The sequence below is a fragment of the Eupeodes corollae genome, chromosome 3, assembly GCF_945859685.1.
Source record: "Eupeodes corollae chromosome 3, idEupCoro1.1, whole genome shotgun sequence".
Classification (NCBI taxonomy): Eukaryota; Metazoa; Arthropoda; class Insecta; order Diptera; family Syrphidae; genus Eupeodes; species Eupeodes corollae.
In genome coordinates this window covers 15,992,819-16,012,978 of record NC_079149.1, presented here as the reverse complement: position 1 = coordinate 16,012,978, position 20,160 = coordinate 15,992,819, and the positions used below count along the sequence as shown (strand labels likewise).

The following is a 20,160-nucleotide window of genomic DNA, read 5'->3' as shown; positions in this document are numbered from 1 at the left end:
GTTCAACGTTGCCCCTTCCCAGATGGAGAAGTTTCGGGTGTTCGAGCGGCAGTGTTTACGACGCTGTACCGGCTTATATCGAACAGCCGAATCTTCTTATGTGCATTACTATTCAAACGAGGTCCTATACAACGGGGCTCGAATCAACAGAATTGACAATTTCGTGATAAAACTCGTTCGAGGTCACATTGCAAGAGCTATGTCTTCGACCAACAATTTAATTTTCGGGGCGTTCTATCCGAACGACGAGTATTTTGAAAGTGCACGCTTGAGCGGCTTCATTCCCCCAGAGGCATTCCTCTTTTTAGATAGATGCGGTCTGATACAGGATAGATTGGCAGTTCCGTTAATCTACCACGTCAGACGAAGAACCGTGGATAGGCGACTCCCGTACAGTCGGGACGTCATGGCAAAAGGCGGAGCGGAGCTCCTTCGGTTCAGTAGGGCTGTGTCCGAACGGGACCGAACTGATAGGGTGAAGCAGGAGAACCAGTTTTGGTGGCTTCAATCGGCACTTGATAATGGGTAGGTCGGGATGGGGTTTAAGCCTTGGCCGGCTTACATACTTGTTTTATAGTTTTAGGGTTTAGTTTTAAGTAGAATAGGCATGGTGGCACAAAAAAAAAATATACAAAAAAAATTAATTTAAAAAAAAACAAAAAAAAAAAAATTAAAAACAAAAAAATAAAAGAAAAAAAAAAAAACAAAGAAACAAAAAAAAACATACAAAAAAGACAGTAAAATATAAAAACAAAACACGTTAGATTTGCTGCTATGGTTGTTCTAGTTTTAAGTAGTTTATAGGTAGAATAGGTAGTTTAAGTTAGCTTTAAGTTTTATTTAAGGACCTAATTTTAAGTAGTTTTTTAAGTATAAATAAAAAAAGGACCTTGATATTAGTTTTTTCCCATAATTTTCTAATAAATACAAAATAAATAAAATTAAAATGAAGTAAAATAGATCTTAGGGCCGAAAGGCATTAGTTTTAAGTGTTATAGTTTAACTTAGAGTGTCCGTATGGGACCATTAAGTTAGTTGTAAGTTATGGATAATTAGGCTAGTTTTATGAATTTTTGTCTAGCTTTAAGATAGGTTTAAGAATGAATTAATAAAAATGAATTTAAAAAAAAAAAAAAAAAAGTGCGTTGGACTGTCATGCAAGGGGTCTTGGGTTCAATCCCTGCCTGTTCCACTTCACTTTTTTCTTGCGAGGAATTGGGAAATCCTCCAAGAGTAATTCTTGTCATGAAAAAGTTCTTTCTCAAATTAGCCGTTCGGATTCGGCATATAAACTGTAGGCCCCTTCTATCTCTGACAACATTACTCGCACACAAAAATGGTTAAAAGTTGTAAATCACTAGGCCTTGGTTCTCCATGGAATTACCTAATTTATTTAATTTTTATTGCGCATCAGGATGGGATTGGGTTAAAAATGTATAGAAAATTAATTTTGCTTCAAATGGTAGACTGCAGTTATGGTGCAGAAAGTAATGTATCGGAGCTAAAATTAGAAATAACTGAAAGAACCTAAGGATTTTGTATCGATTTTTCTGCCATGTTGTGTTCAGACGCCGAAGTCAAAAGCCTGAATTATTCATACCAAACCAACGTCAAAAATTTCTAGAGAGACAATTTAAGTTTACGGAAACAGTGCTTTCTGTCCAAGCGAAGAATACTTGACGAAAAAAAGAATAATGGATGTAATTGTTTCGAGTTTTCTTAAAAACAAAAATGTATTTTTAGATTTGGCGAAATAGCGTGATTTTCGAGTTTTTTCTGATTTTTTGACATCTATCGTTCTTCGCTTGAGGTCGAAAATTTGAATTATTAATTAGCCAATATCTTACACAAAATACTGGATTTAACGCAAGATCTCCTTCTATGCAAATGACAAAGTTACTGTCCTTAAAATTCCAGTTCATCGATATATGTATAAGACACAGTTTTGGACAAAAATTTACCACACTTGAAGAATATAAGAAAGAATGTCATTTTTTATTCTAAGCAACTTTTAATTTTAAGTAGTCATTGACAACATGTTAAAAACTTTAAACTGTTACTTTAAATAAATTAATTTGTTTGCGTTTTGAGAAAACTGCATGAGTTTGTAATTCAAACGAAATTTAGCTGGACATAAATTTGACACATTTTAGTCGGAATACATTTGTAAATCCGTATAGTTGAACAAAAGTGCACTTTTCGAGTTGAGCCGGTATTTGTTAATGTCAACTTATTAAATAAATCAAAATTTACTTAAATAGTCATGAAAAAAGGACAACAGTGCTCTGAAGATAAACAAAAAATAATTTTGCAGATGAAAGACAAAGAAAGTACAGTTTCTGACATATATAAGCTGTTGGAGTACTCCACAAAAATTGTTTACAACGCGCTTCGGCATTGTGAAGAATTTGGAACCATTCGAAGTATCGAGCAATATGCTCGTAAAAGGAAGACCATACCAAAAGAAGACAAAGTAATTTATCGCTTGCCTGCCAAGGACCCGTTTCAGAGCTCCAGTGCCATCCGCAACGAGTTGAAAGAAAATTATGATGTCAACATATCATCAAGAACGGAAAGACGCCCACTTAAATGAACAATATTTACGTGGTTGCGATGTCCAGCAAAAGCCAATCGTTTAAAAAAAAACCTGATAGCCAGATTAGAGTTTGCAAAAACAAATCTGAACATTCCACTCAGTTTTTGAACAAACGTGCTTTGGATCGACGAATTCAAATTCTGTCGGTTTGGTTCAGATGGCAAACAGTATTTATGGCGTTCACAGAATATGCAACACAATCCTCGATATACTGTTAAAACGGTCAAGCATGGTTGTAGGAATATTATGATCTGGGCTGCATTTTCCTGGCACGGTGTTGGTCCTATAGTAAAAATTGACACCAAAAACGACTAACACGTGTACAAAAGTATCCTGGTACACCATATGATTCCATTTTCAGTAGAAAATTTAGCACTTGTATTGAGATTTATGCATGATAATAACTTTAAGCACACATTACAACTTGTGAAGAATTGCTTAGAGGTCAATAAAATTATCGTTCTAAAGTGGCCAGTGCAATCACCCGATCGTAACCTGATCGAACATTTGTGGAATGATGAATGAAATATCAAACTGAAAAAAGAAAGCCGAAAAATTTGGAAGAATTATGGTAGTTCATTCAAGGTGCACGGTATGGCATTCCAAGATAACGATGTGTGACTTTTGTTGAAAGTTTTTCTAGGAGTATCAATGCAGTCATAAAAAAACAAAGGATTCCCTACCAAATAGTGAATCCTCCATAATGGTAAGTTATGTTATCCATCTAAAACTTAAAGTGTGCTAAACCAGGTAAAAGAAGCTGTTTTAACAAATTTTTAAATTCTCTTTTTACAGGTATAACTTGTGCAAAACATATTGCATATAAATAAAATAAACTTGCAGCTTTCAACGAACAAAAACTTTTAAATACAAGATTTTTCATTTCATCAAATAATCGTGCTAAATTCTTGTCCACCACTGTATATGGCAATCAAACAATATATTACGATGGCAGAGAAGTCGAAAAAAGTGGGTCCCCTGATTCCGGCAGTCGTATCTCTGTGTATCCTCCCCTCTAGAGCTCAAACGACATTTAAATTGTTGAGGACAAATTTATTACACAGGTAAATTTAAAATTTTAAAATATACCTAAGTATTGTTTTGGCAAAAGTATTTGTATTCAGGATCAAGTTCGCAATTTAATAAAATCGACAAAATGTTTGATCCCCAAATGTTTTAAAGAAATTGAAGTGACAAAGAAATTAAAACCTTAAAAAATATTACTTAAATTTGGTAAAAACTTATTATCTACTCAAATATCTTGGTTTGAAATTATTTCTAAAAATCTAATTGAAAGTTTAAAAACAAAATTTAAAAAAGAGGCTGGGATGTGACCCACTCATCCCGTCTGTCGATTTGTCTTGCTTAAAAGTTTGTTGCTTTTCGTGTTGAGTTAAAAATGTTGTCAGTTGAATTATTGTTAAAAAATTTAAAAATACCAACAATAATTTTCATATTAAGAAATAGTTTAGTTTGAAAATCTAGCTTTGTTAAATAGATTTTTAGTCGAAAACAATTTTTTTTTCGATTTTAGTAGCACGTCTTCAATTTTTACAGATTATATGAATAAAATTAATTTGAGAACCGAAATTCAATTTTCACCAAATTTGCGTACTATTTTTTGTAGATTTTATTTTTTTATGAAAAAACGGACTTTTGGATTTTTATAATAGAAGCTACTGAATATTGAGAACAATATTTTCTGTCAAATAAAAAAAATTAAAAATTAAATTAAATACAGAATTTTGGAAAAGCTATTGGTATCGAAAATAAATTTTTACCAAATTTTGGTATTTTTTCTTTTTTTAGGTTTGTATTTTTTGTTATGAAAAAACTGAACATTTGATTTTCTGAATGCTGATGTTAATGTTAATGTCAATGTTTCTTAAAAGATAAAATAAGTTTGAAGCCATAATCTCAAGTTTTTTAAAAGATATTTAAGTCGAAATTCAATTTTTACCAACTTTGAGTAATATTTTTTTAGGTTTTTATTTTTTATAAAAAAAACTATCTATTTGATTTTTCTCAAAATTTTACCAGATGTTAAAAACGTTATTGCATTTTAACAACATTTATTTGAAGTTGATATCTCATGTAGTTCTTGAGCTATGGACGACGCAAAATACGTCTCGAACGTACGAACGTTCGCACAGACATCTTTCTTAAATTTTTTTTATTTTGACTCTAGGGACCTTGAAACGTCGAGAAATGTCAAAATTTTCAATTCGGCAAATCGGGCCGATTACAATAACATATCTTAGTAAAAATAAAAAAAATGGCTTCAAACTAATTTTATCTTACGAAAAATATTGCTTTCAACGTTGAAAATTATTTGGAATGGATATTTGATTATCGATATCGCGTGACTAATTAAAGGTATTGACCTAAGAACGATGTCATATGTCAAATTTCTTTATTGTTGACGTTTAATAGGAGTCCTAAAAATTCCATTCTGTAGATATCATTTTTATAGAAGAAACAAAAACTTGCAAAAAATACTTTTAAAATTGCTTAAAATTGGTTTTCGACTAAAAAAACTCTGGAACAATTGGAATCGAACTTATTTTGCTGTTGCTAACTTTCAGTTTATTTTTGAGAAAAATTCAATTGACAACTTTTCTTACAAAACACGAAAATATTACAAACTCATAAAATAATTGAAAAGAAACCGTTTTCAACTCAACTATAACGAGAACAAAGAAAGATATTGAGTTCAAATTTTTATATTTCAAACAAAATGTTGTTATTAATATTTTGTTGAACTTTTAGACAATTTGACAGGCGGGAAAAAGGACCTAATTATATAGTACTGAGTATTGTTAAAAATCGATATTCGATTTGAACATCTTTAAACAATTTAAGATATTGTCAACATTTTGAAAAAAAAATTGAAGAATTTTACAAAAAAAAATTCCTACCAAACACTTCTTGAGTATCTCGACAAAAAACATATTTAACTAATTTCAATTATTAACTAGCTACTTATGCATTCTTAGGAGTTCATAAGAATTTGTCTTGAGGCAAAATAATAATTATCTTAAAGGGCAGCAACAATAAGCTCCACGTTTTCTCTCTTCTTCCTTTTTTAATACTCATAATTAAGTGAATTTCGGTCATGTGATTTTTTAAAAAATCAATTGATATTATGTTAATTGCCTGAAAGTTATTTTTGACAAAGTTTTTCAGAATGTTTGTAAAGTCGAAATAGGTATTCGTCAAAGCCAACAAAGTCATAGGATTACACTTGAAAGACCCTTGTATATATTGGTTCCCATTTCCATTGGCTAAGAGATTTGTTATGGAAAGAATGCATCATATAAAAAATATGCAAAACAGCTTACATCTTGAAATTAAGGATGCTTTAGTGGATGAAATAGGACAGAGGTGGTCTTTTGCTTGATTTTCTTTTGTTAAAACAGAATCTCTTGTATTACGGGAAATAAAATCCATGACTAGAAAAAGACTTACATTCCAGTTGCATTTAATGCCTTTATTTCGTTAAGAGCCATAAAACCAAGCAGTCTTCTTCGGAGATCCATTTAAGTGATTTTTTGCAAAAATAATAAATAATAGTAGAACAATTATTTCTCGTATATGATTGGAACAAGATTTTTTTTTTATAGAAGGTAAAAGGTTATAAACGTTATAAATTTGAATTTAAGGAAATAAAGATTCTCTTTAATGATGCACTGTGACTTATTCAAATGAAAAATGTCAATACTTTCTTCAATGAAAATTCAAATTTATAGGACAATAACTCCCATAAGCAGAAATGGAAATAAGATCCAGCTGCTTTTATTACCATCTGTTAAAAAGATAAGAAAAGAAGTTGAATATTTTCCAACAAAAAATAATAAAATAAGAACAGAAATATGACAAACGAGATATTCAAAAACATAATGTGGACTTAAGTCCCATAAAAATCGATTGGTCAAGAATATGAATTTCTAGGTATTTTCTCACTGTTAATTTTTTTTTGTGAGCAGTGTGAATTGATTATTAATTTGTGATTTCATAGTGTCAAGCTACACTTTCGTATAATGTATAGTGTTGGAACCTCCCATTTGTAAGTAGCTCTACATAAGTTGACACAGGATATTGTGTGTTTATGTGTTTTATGCTGTTGTTTTTTTATAGCATATTGTGCCCTAGAATTTCTGATGGCTGATGAGCTTTCACTTCATAATCGATTGACAAGTATAGAGTACATGTAAAAATAACATTGTCGTACATCGTTCTGAACTTGACCTTTTATTGGGAAAAATGTGTACCTACTCCTTGTATCTATAGGAACATTATGTACTCGTAAGCATATGAAACTATGTCCTTCCTACTGTGAGTCTATATGTATAGGTATATAAACTTACTATGGCTATATTGTGGCTTCTCCTCATGTATTGGCCATTTTGAAAGGAAACTTAAGTTGGATTAATTGATTTGTATAGGGTTGGGTTGGAAGAGACACAAGAAAAACCGACAACACAAAATAAATTGGAGATTACTTTAATCATGAGAACCAAAGTTTTACGGCTGAAAAAAAAGTTAATTAAAAAAGGATTTAATATACTGTATTATAATCTTCTGTTGTATTATCGTCTTCGTCATCGTTTAAGTAAACACAAACAGTATCTTTTTGCTATCGATTCAAAGAAAATATTTGACATCCTTAAGAGATGATTAAATTGTATATGTTTGTATGAGAAGATTATGAATTAATTGTGGTTAATGTTTGGTATACGTAAGGTGAGCCTATATTACGATTTTTAACCATTTATGGGGTTTTTATGATTACAAAAGTGATTTATAAAATCTGGTTACTTTGGGGTAAAAGCGAAGAGGTTATAACTACGGAAGATTGGAAGTGGCTTTAAATTTGTCATATCTTGTTTGTTTGATTAGCAACCATATGTCAAACCAAGGAAACACCACCTGATAAAAAAGGGTTTTTATAATAAAGACTCTGTTTCCATATGAACCATTTAATTCGATCGAAATGAATTCCCCCAATTTGGTTTATAAGCTTTGAGTTAAGTGAACAGAAAAAAGCAATAAATGAAAAAGTTAATATGCTTTCGAAATTAAACAGGCTCGAAATTCGTGCTTCAATGATTTGATTTTTTGGAATTATTATGTCAATTACACCGCTGCTCCCTTAAAATGCCAGATTCGAGGATTTTCCGGCCTCACTCGCTATATTTTAAAGAATTTTTTGTTGTTTCGCATGACTTTATTTTCAAGTACCAAGTTCAGTGTTCTATGATATTTATAATTATGATATTATTTGATAATTTTCAGGATTATTTTGTGTTTTTATTTTAATTTTTGGTAGGTAAATATGATAGTGATAGATTTAGTTAGTTTAATACTTAGATCAATGTAGATCCCTTTTAATATCATGAAAGTTTTATAACTTTTTTGAAAAGTGAGTGAGCTTTAGAAGAAGGGTTGACTCTTTGATGAATTCAAATGATATAACTTTAACGATAAAGCACTCGGCTAACTTTTAAAGCAGCAAAATGTTTCTTTATTTTTTTTATTTTTTTAGTATAAACTTTATCCATTACCTGTCATTTCTTAATATAAATTTAACGAAAAATGTGTGTTTGAAGATAAGAAGGTGATTTTCAAAATGTATATCAACAATCACAAAATCACCAGTTATCTTCGATGGAAATTTAGATTGGCTCAAGGTGGAGTTAAAAAAATTAAAAAGAAGTCTACAAAAAAAATCACCATCAAATTTAATTTTCAAAAGGAGCCCCCGAAATTTAATTTGGGGACCTTTCGATCTGCAATGCTCTACCATAGTCCATAAGAAGCCATACAACTGTGCTAGGCCACGTTTAAAACCTTCATTAGTTAAAAGAGTTATTTCACATAAAGAACAAATTAAATAATACTTTTTAAATAATGAACTGCTTTAACTAGAGTCGGCTTAGTTGCTTAAACGAAAATTGTTGAAAGTCTTGTGCCAATATTTTTAAAGAAAAATAAATAGTTTTATTTATTGATCATTTTTTTCAAGAACTCAATAGATGATAATTTCTGTGTAAAGCAGGAAAGTGTGTGACTGTATGTCCCCACTAACTTCACGAGTACTTTGAAGTTCTAAAATCGATTAAAGACCATCAGCAGGAACGATACATTTTCGTTTCTAGAAAAAAGTCTAAACGTTTTAAGTCACAAGATATCGGCGGACAGTTTTAATAAACTTTTTGAGAAATATCACTGTGTGAAAACTTTTATATGATTGTTTCGTAGCTTTTGTGGCACATAGTCAACGTCAATATTTTTTGATTCCGGCCATAAACTATCACTTTTTGACTAAAATAAGCTTTAATAAGTCCCACAGACAACAATAATACTTTTTAAAAGTATTTAAAAAATCCTGAATTCGAGTCTTGCCTTAAAATAATTATGAATTATTCATACTCTTAAAATACTCTTCTTAAAAAACAGTGTTTTTAAGGCTTAGGTAAAACACAATATATTTCTTAAATTCTACGATAATTTTGTAAAAATAAAAATCCTTGTGTTCCAGCTACAGTTTAAATAATTTTAGTATCTTACTTTGTTTCTATAAATTCTCATCATCATTGGACTTTTTTATAAAGTTTTGAGAAAGCTAGAATTTATTGCTTCTATGGTATTTTAAAAATTAACTCTTGATGTTAATTTTTGGTATTGATTTCAAATACTTATTTCAACAAAATCTATACTTGCTTACATTTAAAAAAAAAATATTTTTTATATATTTACTAACAATATTTTTAAGATTTGATGCAATAGCTTAGACGACGGGTTCGCTAAATAAACAAAACTTCTTTCAAATCGTTTAGCCTCTTTTTTTTTTTAAATCGTTTCAACATACATAAATGCATCGTAACAGTTGCATTAGTTCCAGTTTTTATAGCAAGGCGCAATCATAGCGACGACGCAAGCTCAAAAATCGAACCAAATAGTTTCATATTAACCCCCTTTTTTAAAATTATTCTTATATTTTAAGAACTAAAAATTCAATTATTGTACTTTTAGTCTCTAAAGTAAAAATGGGCCTCATCACTGAAAATGATTTTTTGATGAATATATAGATAAGTTTAATTCATTTCAAGGATCCAATCAGTTGCCTTATTTCAAAGATCAATGAGCAATAGATAAACCTTGATTTTCGTCTACACTACAGAGACGAACTAAAATAGCCAATATTGTCAGTTGTTCTTGTTTTTAAGTGTTGCATACGGTTTACAATTCTTATCATCTCTCACTTATCTCAACAGCTTAAATGCTTCCACCAGTCGCCCGAATCCGAGAAGGTGCTTCATGGTAATCCAAAAGTGTTTTCGACTTACAATTTAAAAATGTTTACAGCTTTTGTAGTTAGTTCATTTTTCTAATATCAATGAATTGTTTCAAGTGTGTTTATTTGTATTTTAAGTAAAGTCGTTGGTTTTACTTGTCAAAACTTCAAAAGATGAAAGTTAAAACATTGGCCTGAAAAGTGGGCTATTAACAATGCAATTTCTACTTGGAAGACTACATACATTACTACCAAAAGAGGATTAAACATCTTTAATATTTGAATAAATTGAAGAATGATTTTAAAAATGTATGAATGATTTTAAAAATATGAATTTTATGAAACGTTTCAAAATAATTACAGCAACGTTTAGAAAATATTCAGAAGTTAAAGCTTCAGAAAAACATTTTTGAAAATTATGAAAATAAAACCAGAAAAGTTGATGAAAATATATATTGCGAAAAAGATGAGGGGGATAAACATTTTATTCGCTTAAAGTGTAACAAAGGTGAACATCTGAAAATATTTCTTAAATGCGTCTTAAATGTTTTTGAAATGTTTTTTTTTTTAAACAAATAGAAAATAGGAATCTGTAACGTTTCATTAGTGTGGAAACGCTTGTTCTATTTTTATTAAATTTATGTTCAATATAGGTAAAAACTTTATCAAAGTATTTTGTGTCAACTCTTGAATTCTTGATTGTAAAAAGAGGTTGGGATGCGACCCACACTGATAACTGATCAAGAAATTTTTTAATTTGAAAATTTAAATTTGTTAAATAGATTTTTGGTCGAAAACAAATTTTTACCAAATTTAGTAGTATTTCTTAAATTTTTACAAATTGTGTGAATGAAATTATTTTGAGAGATGTCAAGAACCGAACAACAATTTTTCCAAATTTGACTATTTTTTGTAGATTTTATATTTTTATATGAAAAAACGAACTGTTGGATTATTATAAAAAAAAAAACTGTTGAATATCGAAAACAATATTTTCAGTGAAATAAGAAAGTTTGAAGACAATATTTTTTATTTTTTGAAATGTTATTTGAGTCGAAAGTAAATTTTTACCACTTTTTAGTATTTTTTTTGTTAGGTTTTTATTTTTTGCAAAAAACCCTCAATTATATTTTTCGCAAAATTTTACTGAATGTTGACAGCTAAATTTTTCAAATGATAAAAGTAGTTTAAAGCCAATATCTCAAAGTTATGAAAAGATATTTGATTTGAAAACAATTTTTACTCATTTTTTTTAGGTTTTTTTGTGTACAAAAACGTCAATACGATTTTTTTTTAAATTTTAGCAGATGTTAAAAATAATATTTTTTATGAGCGTCAATTAGTTGGAAGCCACAATCTCAAATTTTTGGAAAGATATTTGAGTCGAAAATCAATTTTTGACAACTTTTATTAAATTTTCTTTTAAGTTTTTATTTTTTGTAAGAAAACTGTCAATTTGATTTTTTCTAGAACCTTACCAGATGTTGAAATCAATTTTAATTACAAGATAAAATTATTTGAAAGCCATAATCGCAAATTTTTTAAAAGATATTTGAGTTGAAATTCAATTTTTACCAACAATGAGTAATTTTTTTTTAGGTTTTTATTTTTTATAAAAAAACAGTCTATTCGATTTTTTTCAAAATGTTACTAGATATTGAAAACGTTATTTTTCGTTGCACAAAATTGTTTTGAAATAAAATCATTTTGTATTCGCAAAATTTTCGAGGTGACAAAGTTTTTTTTTTTCATTGTTTTTGATTTATAAAGAAAAACCTTAATAAGATTTGTTTTTTCAAAAAATATACTTGTATAACGTTACGGTTTATTATATACAATATAATTCAAGTCTCAAGCTATCTTGGTTCATGAGATATTTAGGGTTAACCAAAATGTTTACCTTTTTTTTTAACTGCTATGGTAAAAAAACCACCAACGCAATTTTCTTAAGAGCCCTTTCTGCATCTTTCGGCCTTTTTATCTGTATAGCAAAATTTATTTGAAGTAGAACGTCGCGAACGTACCAACGAACGAACGTACGTACACACGCACGCACAGACATCTTTCTAAAAAAATTTTAATTTGAATCTAGAGACCTTGAAACGTCGAGAAATATCAAAATTTTTAATTCGATAAATCGGACCCATTACAATAACTTCTTTTGGGAAGTTAATAAAGCCAAATTTTCTAAAGTTAAAAAAGTTCGTTAAATTAAAATTTAGATGTGTTAAAATTATCCAAACAATCAATAAAAATATGTAATGTGAAATTATGGAAGAATTTATGCATTTCTGTATCAAAGCTTAAAAATCTACTTGCAATGATACTTTTATAGTGACACTATTTCTAGATGAATATCAATTATCCTCCTCATTTATTTTGTGTAAGATCCAATTAAAATATCTTTAACATTTTTTCTTTACACAAAACTAATTAAATGATAAGAATAATACTTGTTTTATGGATCAAGAGCAATCAAAGACCCATAAATCAAGTAGATCCCATTTTTAGCCTCAGCTCGTAATTTCCATCATGAATGAATATTTTATGAACTAAAACAAATCAAAAACTTTTACATCTCAATCAAACTCTCATATCTATTAAATAAAATACAAAAATAAAAGTCTATTTTAATTAACATCATTTCAAAGACATGACTTGATTTGAGAATGAATTTGATTAATTGCCAAAAAAAAAACAAGAAAAGTCCTTCAATTCATAACGTGATTAACAAATTTCTATGCCTCTATTCAAATTATAAATAAATAGAAGCGGGAGAGGCAACCCTATAATTAGTTTATGATTCTGTCCATATATCAAATAAAAGACGTGATTTGGTTCAAGCTTTTACCAAAACAAGGTTATTAATATTCCAAAGTCATTCAAAAAGCCAAAACAAAAATAAAACAAAGTTCAATAAAACCAACAACAGCGGCAGCAATAACAATAATTAATACTTAGAATTTTAATTACATATTCTCAAGAAGAAAAGGAGTGGCTTTCTGGCTAGACGAGGCTACTTTAAAACTTACTTGTTGGATCCAAACCGACAACAAAAGATGGGCATTGTTCAAAAGCAGACTTTCCAGCTGGAGTGTCTGGCCAGCACAACCAACCATCCCATGTCCCCGGGCAGTAACTCCCTGTTGAAAGGAGAAAGGATATAATAAATTTTAAAAAAGGAAAACAAAAATTACACATTCATTTATGGAATAAGGACATTTCACAACAATTTATTCAGATGAAAAGATTTAGATCAAAAACGAACCTGTTGGTAAATCAGGTGGTGCTGTGGTGTTCCGGAGTCTTTCTAAACATTCCGCCTTCAGGAGGGCTAATGATGGATCCTGAGTAACTTCGTCCTCGTTTGATGTTGTGGGATGTTCATTATGTGACAGAGGACTCGCTGTACTCATGTTGTTATCCTGGGGAATTTAATCTGCAAAGGAAAAGCAAAACAGGATTTTTCAAAAATTATGCAAAACAACTTACAGAGATTGTTCTAAGAAAATTCTTAAAAATTAGGTTGGATTTAAAATTACTTTGTTTTAACTTAAAACTTTAAATATGCAGAATAAATTAGATTAGATTTGTTAATCAGTCCTCAAACCTTCATTCACCACTTAAATTGACCTAATTTATGAGAAGCATTCTGTACTTAGTAAACCATCAGGCTTTTTCGTCCTTATGTTGTATGGCGGGAGGGAGGTAATACTTTATCAGATGTTCTATATTTAAGCTTAAAAAAGGACGTGTCAGCAGAAATTTCGAAATAAGCTGTAGATAGACATTTAGTTTAATGTTTTATTGCCTCCTCTTTTTCGAGTGAATTTGTAAATTAGGCAATGATCCGATTACCGTGTTTTGTATGCAATGAATAATGAAATTCAGACAACATCATGTGTACACGCAGAGTATGTATCGTTATATTTGTCATTCGCCTAAAAGTATAACATATAATGTCTTTGTTTGTTTTGGCTAAAATAACAAAAAGCAGAACAGTTTAAAATTTGTATTTTATTCTGGATTAATTTTGAAATTTTGAGTTCTGTGAAAGAGAGTAAAGAATTTGTATATTCATGTTTGCATACAAAAGTTAATGTTTAATATTTATATGCATTGCAATCATGATTATGAAACAATACCCTGGAGGAAACATTCAAATTAAATTTTGTATGCTTTTGTTTACATTTATTTATAATTATTCGGAAACATATTAAAGGAAAATATAATGTTGGTATTTGAGGTTGAATTGTGATAGGTAAACATAAGACAAATTATTAATTTATGTATGTTTTTGCACCGAAAGTTTTTAATTTGAAAAATGGTGTTGTCTTTTAATTTAATTTTTTTATTTCAATTAAAAGAAACTAACATATTAAGTACACTCATTTTTGTAAAGAAACAATAAAATTGCGTATACGCCTAAGTGAACAATAAGTACACAGTCACTTTTAAATAGAATTAATCATCAAATAATGTACTTCTTTTATGTTGGAAATGTTTTCAAAGAAATTAATGTCAGTAAGCTGTCAAAATTATCAGTAAGGTGTTTCATTTGTTCATACATTGTTTGATGGTGTTAATATGGACTTTTAAGTGATAAAATGTTCCCTTGTCTTCAGCTGTTTTCTGGGAATGAGGTGATCCAAATTACAAGTAAATTTGGCATTGCTTTGGGTTTTTTCGAGTAAACTAATTTTCATTAATTGATAATACCAGAAAATATTCTAAGGGAAAGAAACATTCCGAGGGAAAATAAATTTTCTCAGAACTTTCCCGATAGGTTATTTATAAAATCACTTAATATTTTAAATTTTAAATGGATTCGTCTTAAAAGTGTTTATTGCTAATGTTGTTTTTCCAATAGAAAATTATTACAAAATATTTTCAAGATTTATTGTGATTTATAGGCAATCGCGAATAGGTAGGAACTTGTAAGATTTTAAGAACGCAACATTTATTAAGAAATCAATCTGAAAAAGATTGGTACAAAAATGAAGGAAATAAATACTGTGCTGAAATAGTTCTTTGCAGAAAAGGTAAAATTGTTTGAAAACAATTAGTGTTGCTAAACGTATCCGTCATACGAAGAAGACGTTCCATCAATATTTAAAATGTATTGAAATAAAGGTTGATTTTTAGCTATTATCTTTTTGGTAACACTGTTTTAAACAGCTGACGCACGTTTCGTGTTTTGTTTAAATGTCAAACATCTTCAGTTTGGTCTATAATTTAACCATGAATCGAACAACTCTTGAAAATTATTGAATTTCACTATCAAAATGCATGCTCTGTTAAGAAAGTTCATAGCGCGCTTCTTCCATTTTATGGTCAGTTTAATCGACCCACTGAATCTGCTATTAGGGCTATTCTGACTAAATTTTGCACCAAACTTACATTCTTGGACATTAAACCACTAAGACGCTTACGTAGATTGCAAACTGAAGAAAATATCGCAGCTGTATCGGCCAGTGTTAATGATGACCATCAATTATCGATTAGTCGCCATTCAAGGCATTTGGCATCAGTTACTCAAAAACGTGAAAAATTTTGGGGAAGGATTTAGGTGTGATGCTCTTCAAAATACATCTGATGCAAGAATTGCAGCCGAATGATCTACTGCAACATACAATTTTTTGGAGAATGGGCTCTAGGAAAGTTGGCCAAAGATCCACTTTTTTAACGAAAAATTTTGTTCAGCAACGAAGCTAATTTTTCTCTCAATGGGTACGTAAATAAGCAGCATTGTCGATTTTGGAGTTTTGCATTGTAAGAGCTACCAATGCATCCAGAAAAAGTCACAGTTTGGTGCGGTTTATGGGCTGGTAGCATCATTGGACCGTACTTCTTCAAAGATGATGCGAATCGTAACGTAACTGTGAGTGGTGAGATGGTATCCAACTTTTTTTTGCCCGAAATGCAACTTGACTTGCATGACATGTGGTTTCAACAAGACTGTGCCACACACCACAGAGCAATCCCAACAATGGACTTATTGAGAGGCAAGTTCGGTGAACATTTTATTTCACGTTCGGGACCGGTCAATTGGCCGCCTATATTGTGCGATTTAACACCTTTATGGGTCTGTACAGAAAAGCCCGCTTCAATTGCCCATTGCAAGACAAAATTAAAGCATTAAAGCGTGAGATACTGGGAGGCAGTGAAGATCAACATTTGCATGAAATAATCTTCAAACATTTAATTATATGGACCGTTTTATCGGTTCAAAAAAAATTTCATGCATTTTTATGAATTTTATGACCTTTTTTTTAAACTTTTCGATAGCTTTAAAAAATTACCTTTAATATAAAAATAAGGCTGAAAACAGGTGTTTTCAATATTTTAGCAAGTAGTTAAAATCAAAGCTCGATTTGAATATTCTTATTTAAAATTAACTTTAAATAATTTTTCAAAACCATGAAGGCATTAAATTCAAGTTTTCTCAAAACTGCATATTAAGTTAAATGATTATTTCCAGACACTAAGTACGAAACTTATATACAATTTGTTGTTGAGAACTACGCCGCGTCTTACCTTAGGCGTACAAACTTTTTTGGATGTCTTTAACATCTTTTACAAACCTGATATGATAGAAAAATAAAAAGGCTAACGTTCAAAGACTCAAAATGTTCCTACCAGTATTATTTCGCTGAAAAGCATCTTCCTAAACGATATCATTTTGAAATTTGCGTTCCATTTAATAATCTATATAGAATACTGAAGGTGCCGTTTATGAGATAGTGATATCTTTGGATCTTATATTTTTTTGCGAAAAAGGAAGGATGGCCATAGTCTGTGGTATAACATAATTTTAAATAGCTTCCTGTGAAGACCAGTCGATTGTTAACTTATGAGTCACAAAAGAAGACAACCGTCGTGTATGTTAACAAGAGTAAAGACTAACTTTATTAGTATATTTAAGTATAAAGAATTCATTATAATCAGGTATACAATTTGCAGTGGGAGTCGACGTTGCCAATAGTAAATTATTCAAATAAATTATTATTCCAACATTATTCATTTTATTGGAAACCAAAAACCTCTATCAGCTTAAGAACAAAGCTACAACTGTCGAATTTGTGTCGCATTTGTGCTTCTTTATGGGTGCAGCACTTGGAAGGTTACTTCAGACATTACAAGAAAGCTGCAAATCTTCATGAATAGATGCCTTCGTAGCATCCTTAGGATTTTCTGGACAAACTGTATATCAAATGAGGTTCTTCATATAAGAACATTACAGGAACATATAGGTTCTATAATACGAAGGTGTAAGTGGAAATGGATTGGACATACGCTTCGAAAAGGTGACGACTGCATTGCAAGCCAAGCATTGCAGTGGAATCCACTCACACAAGAAGGAAGAAGAGCTGGACGACGGAGAAGCACATGGCACAGGACAGTCAAGGCGGAATCAGCGTCACTAAGTAAGAGTTGGAGGGAGCTGAAACACATCTCCGGGAACCGTACACTATTGCGCGTAGGCGTAGTAGAGGTCATATGCTCCTTAAGAGGTTCCCAATGGAATTAACAGGTCTGAGGACATAAGTTAAGTAAGTAAGTATTGAAAACCGAACGATTTTTCTACGTACGGAATTGGAATTCACATTACACGTCCTTTTATTTGATTCCAAGGAATCGTCGATTGTAACGTGTTTTTGTTTCACTATCGTTATTTTATGAAAGTTTGTGTAAAGCCACATAAAATACTTTTAAGATCACTATAATGGCATAGTTAACATTTGTTTCAGTCGTTGAGTTGAGAAATTCTTCTCCTTTCAGTAAATTTTTGAACTTTACTAACAATACTAAGACGAAGGCTGTTTAAAATCGACCGTACGCGAAAAATTTGTCTCCAACTTAAATAACTGAAAGATATTTTGACGATAGTGCCTTCATCTATAGTGGTCTACCTGATTCTATTGATAAACCTTTAGACTGAGACCTTCGTGTGCTTAAGACCTTAACACAACTGTTTTGAATCCGTAAAGGGGGTGAATTTTGTAACTTTTATTCGTTTGTATACTACAGCGGCTAACTGTTAAAATTAAAAAGATTTTCTAAACAGAGGAAATTGTCATATGTATTGAGGGCTTCCATCTTTACGTCTACCAACCAACTATTTGAGACAAGCTGAAGGCTAACACTCATTGCATAATTATTAATTTTTTGAATAAGGTAGATAGGCAATATCATATGGACAATTTTAAAGCTACCAACTAGTACGCAAAACTATACTTTTAATCTAGCAACCGGTGCTGAAGATGGTCATGTCAACACCTTAGACCTACACCTGAGATAAATCCAAAAAACTATCGTTGATGATAGTAAAAAAAAGTTACCATATCAACTCTCTGAAATTCTTTCCTAAAAATAACAATTCTGGCTGAAAGAACTAAATAAAGTTGGCTCTAGACGTGGTATACGTTGGGATGAAAGAGCTTGAAGAAAAAACAAAAAGAATGTACTTTTAAATATCTTAACTTCTTAAAATTTCCTGGGCATGAGGTTTATCAAAGCCATATAAATAGAGAAATGTAAACAGCACATCGTATATATAAATTCTTAGACTATTCAAGGGGTCAGAAATATTTCAATGGCAATTTGTTTAATATTTTTAGTTCTTACGGGTACTGCCTCTTGCAGGGAATTGACAAATCTACCAAGAGCGATTCTTGTCTCGTTTCGATTCGACTTAAGAACTGAAGGTCCCCTCCATCACTGACAACTTTGCACGCTCACAGTAATGGTTGCGGGTTGTAAGTCACTAGGTCCTAGTTCTCAATGGACTTTTGCGCCATTTAATTTACTTATTTTAATTTTGATATTGTTAATGTGACATGGATTTTCTAGGCAGGTTGTGATTTTATTCACCTAAATAGAAGCAAATCCTTTCAACAGTTTTAGGCAAATGACCCGTACTGAGAGATACGTAAAGCTAATTTAATTGAAGACGAAATAACAGGAATGTTAAATGGTGAAAACAACTCATCGAGAAATTCAACTATTAATAATTTTAAATCCATTTTCTATCTTCTATTTTTTCATTGTTAAAAGAGGTTCAGTTTTTAAAACTGCCCCATAGACGCTACCCTTACGATAATTGCCGTAGGTTAAATCTTTGAATAAAAAAAATTTAGCTGTAAGAAAATGTTTTAAACTAATAACAAAGTTTAGCAATTTTACAAATTACTGTCTTGGATGTTTAGAAAATCGTACTCAAGTGGATGTAATCTACACCGAATTTTCCAAGGCGTTTTATCGGGAACAACATAATGTTCTCTTCAAAAAATTTAAATTGCTTGACTTCCACTAAAATCTCCTAAAATGGATCAGAACAAATAGCTTCTGGACAAAAACAATATGTTAAAATTGATGTTGTTCTTTCCAATGAAATACAAAATTTTTCCTGTGTGCCACAAGGTAGTCATCTTGGTCCACTACTTTTAATTTTATTTATATATGGTTTACCGAATTGTATTAAAAGTTCTAGATGTTTTTATATGCTGATGATCTCAAGATTTTTAGTTCTGTAAGTCCTTCATCAGATGCCAAGATTACCAAGTGGTGTTTCAAAAATGGCTTACATTTTAATGTAAAAAAGTGCAGAATTGTTACGTTTTCTAAAGTAAAGGATCCGATACGTTTTGATTACAAAATTGAGAATCAGTTTTTAATCAGGTTAACAAATCAAAAGGATCTTGGTGTGATTTTTGACTCGAATATGAATTTTTCTTTCCAAATTGATAATGTTATTTCAAAAGCTAACGCCATGTTGGAATTTATTTCAAGAACTTTTAAGTCATTCGAAGAGATCCTTATACTTTAAAAACTCTTATTATATCCCTAGAAAGACCTTTACTTGAAGATTGTTGCCTAATATGGAATACCTTTACACAATCAAGTAATTTAAAGATTGAAAATAAATAAATAATCATTAAGTCGAAATTAAATCAGACTACATTACAATACACAATACATTTTTGTTGGAACAACGTCGGAAATTTTGAACTAAAGTAAAGCCAAAGCTGCCAAATGATTCATCTGACAGTTCATACAAAATGGTGTGAATATAATTTCAAAATTAAGCTGGTTTCACTTTTGTACTCCACAACTTTATTTATTAAAAGTTTGATCCCATAAGCTTCAAAATATTCTCTGCTGTCGTCCTTAAACTGACTCAATAATCCGATAATTGACTTCCCAATTGACACTTCGTTATACAATCACTTGACAGCAAATCAAATGACATTAACTTCATTTATAA

At 30.5% G+C, this 20,160-nt stretch overlaps 1 protein-coding gene across 1 annotated transcript in view; it reads right to left on the bottom strand.

The window, feature by feature from the left end:
- The window catches only part of LOC129950289 (calcitonin gene-related peptide type 1 receptor), a 148,448-nt gene that overhangs the window by 38,701 nt on the left and 89,587 nt on the right, over window positions 1–20,160 (bottom strand). The window contains 2 exon segments of the mRNA XM_056062183.1: window positions 12,926–13,036; window positions 13,162–13,332. Coding sequence (XP_055918158.1) covers window positions 12,926–13,036; window positions 13,162–13,309 — 259 coding nt within the window. The 5' untranslated portion in view covers window positions 13,310–13,332.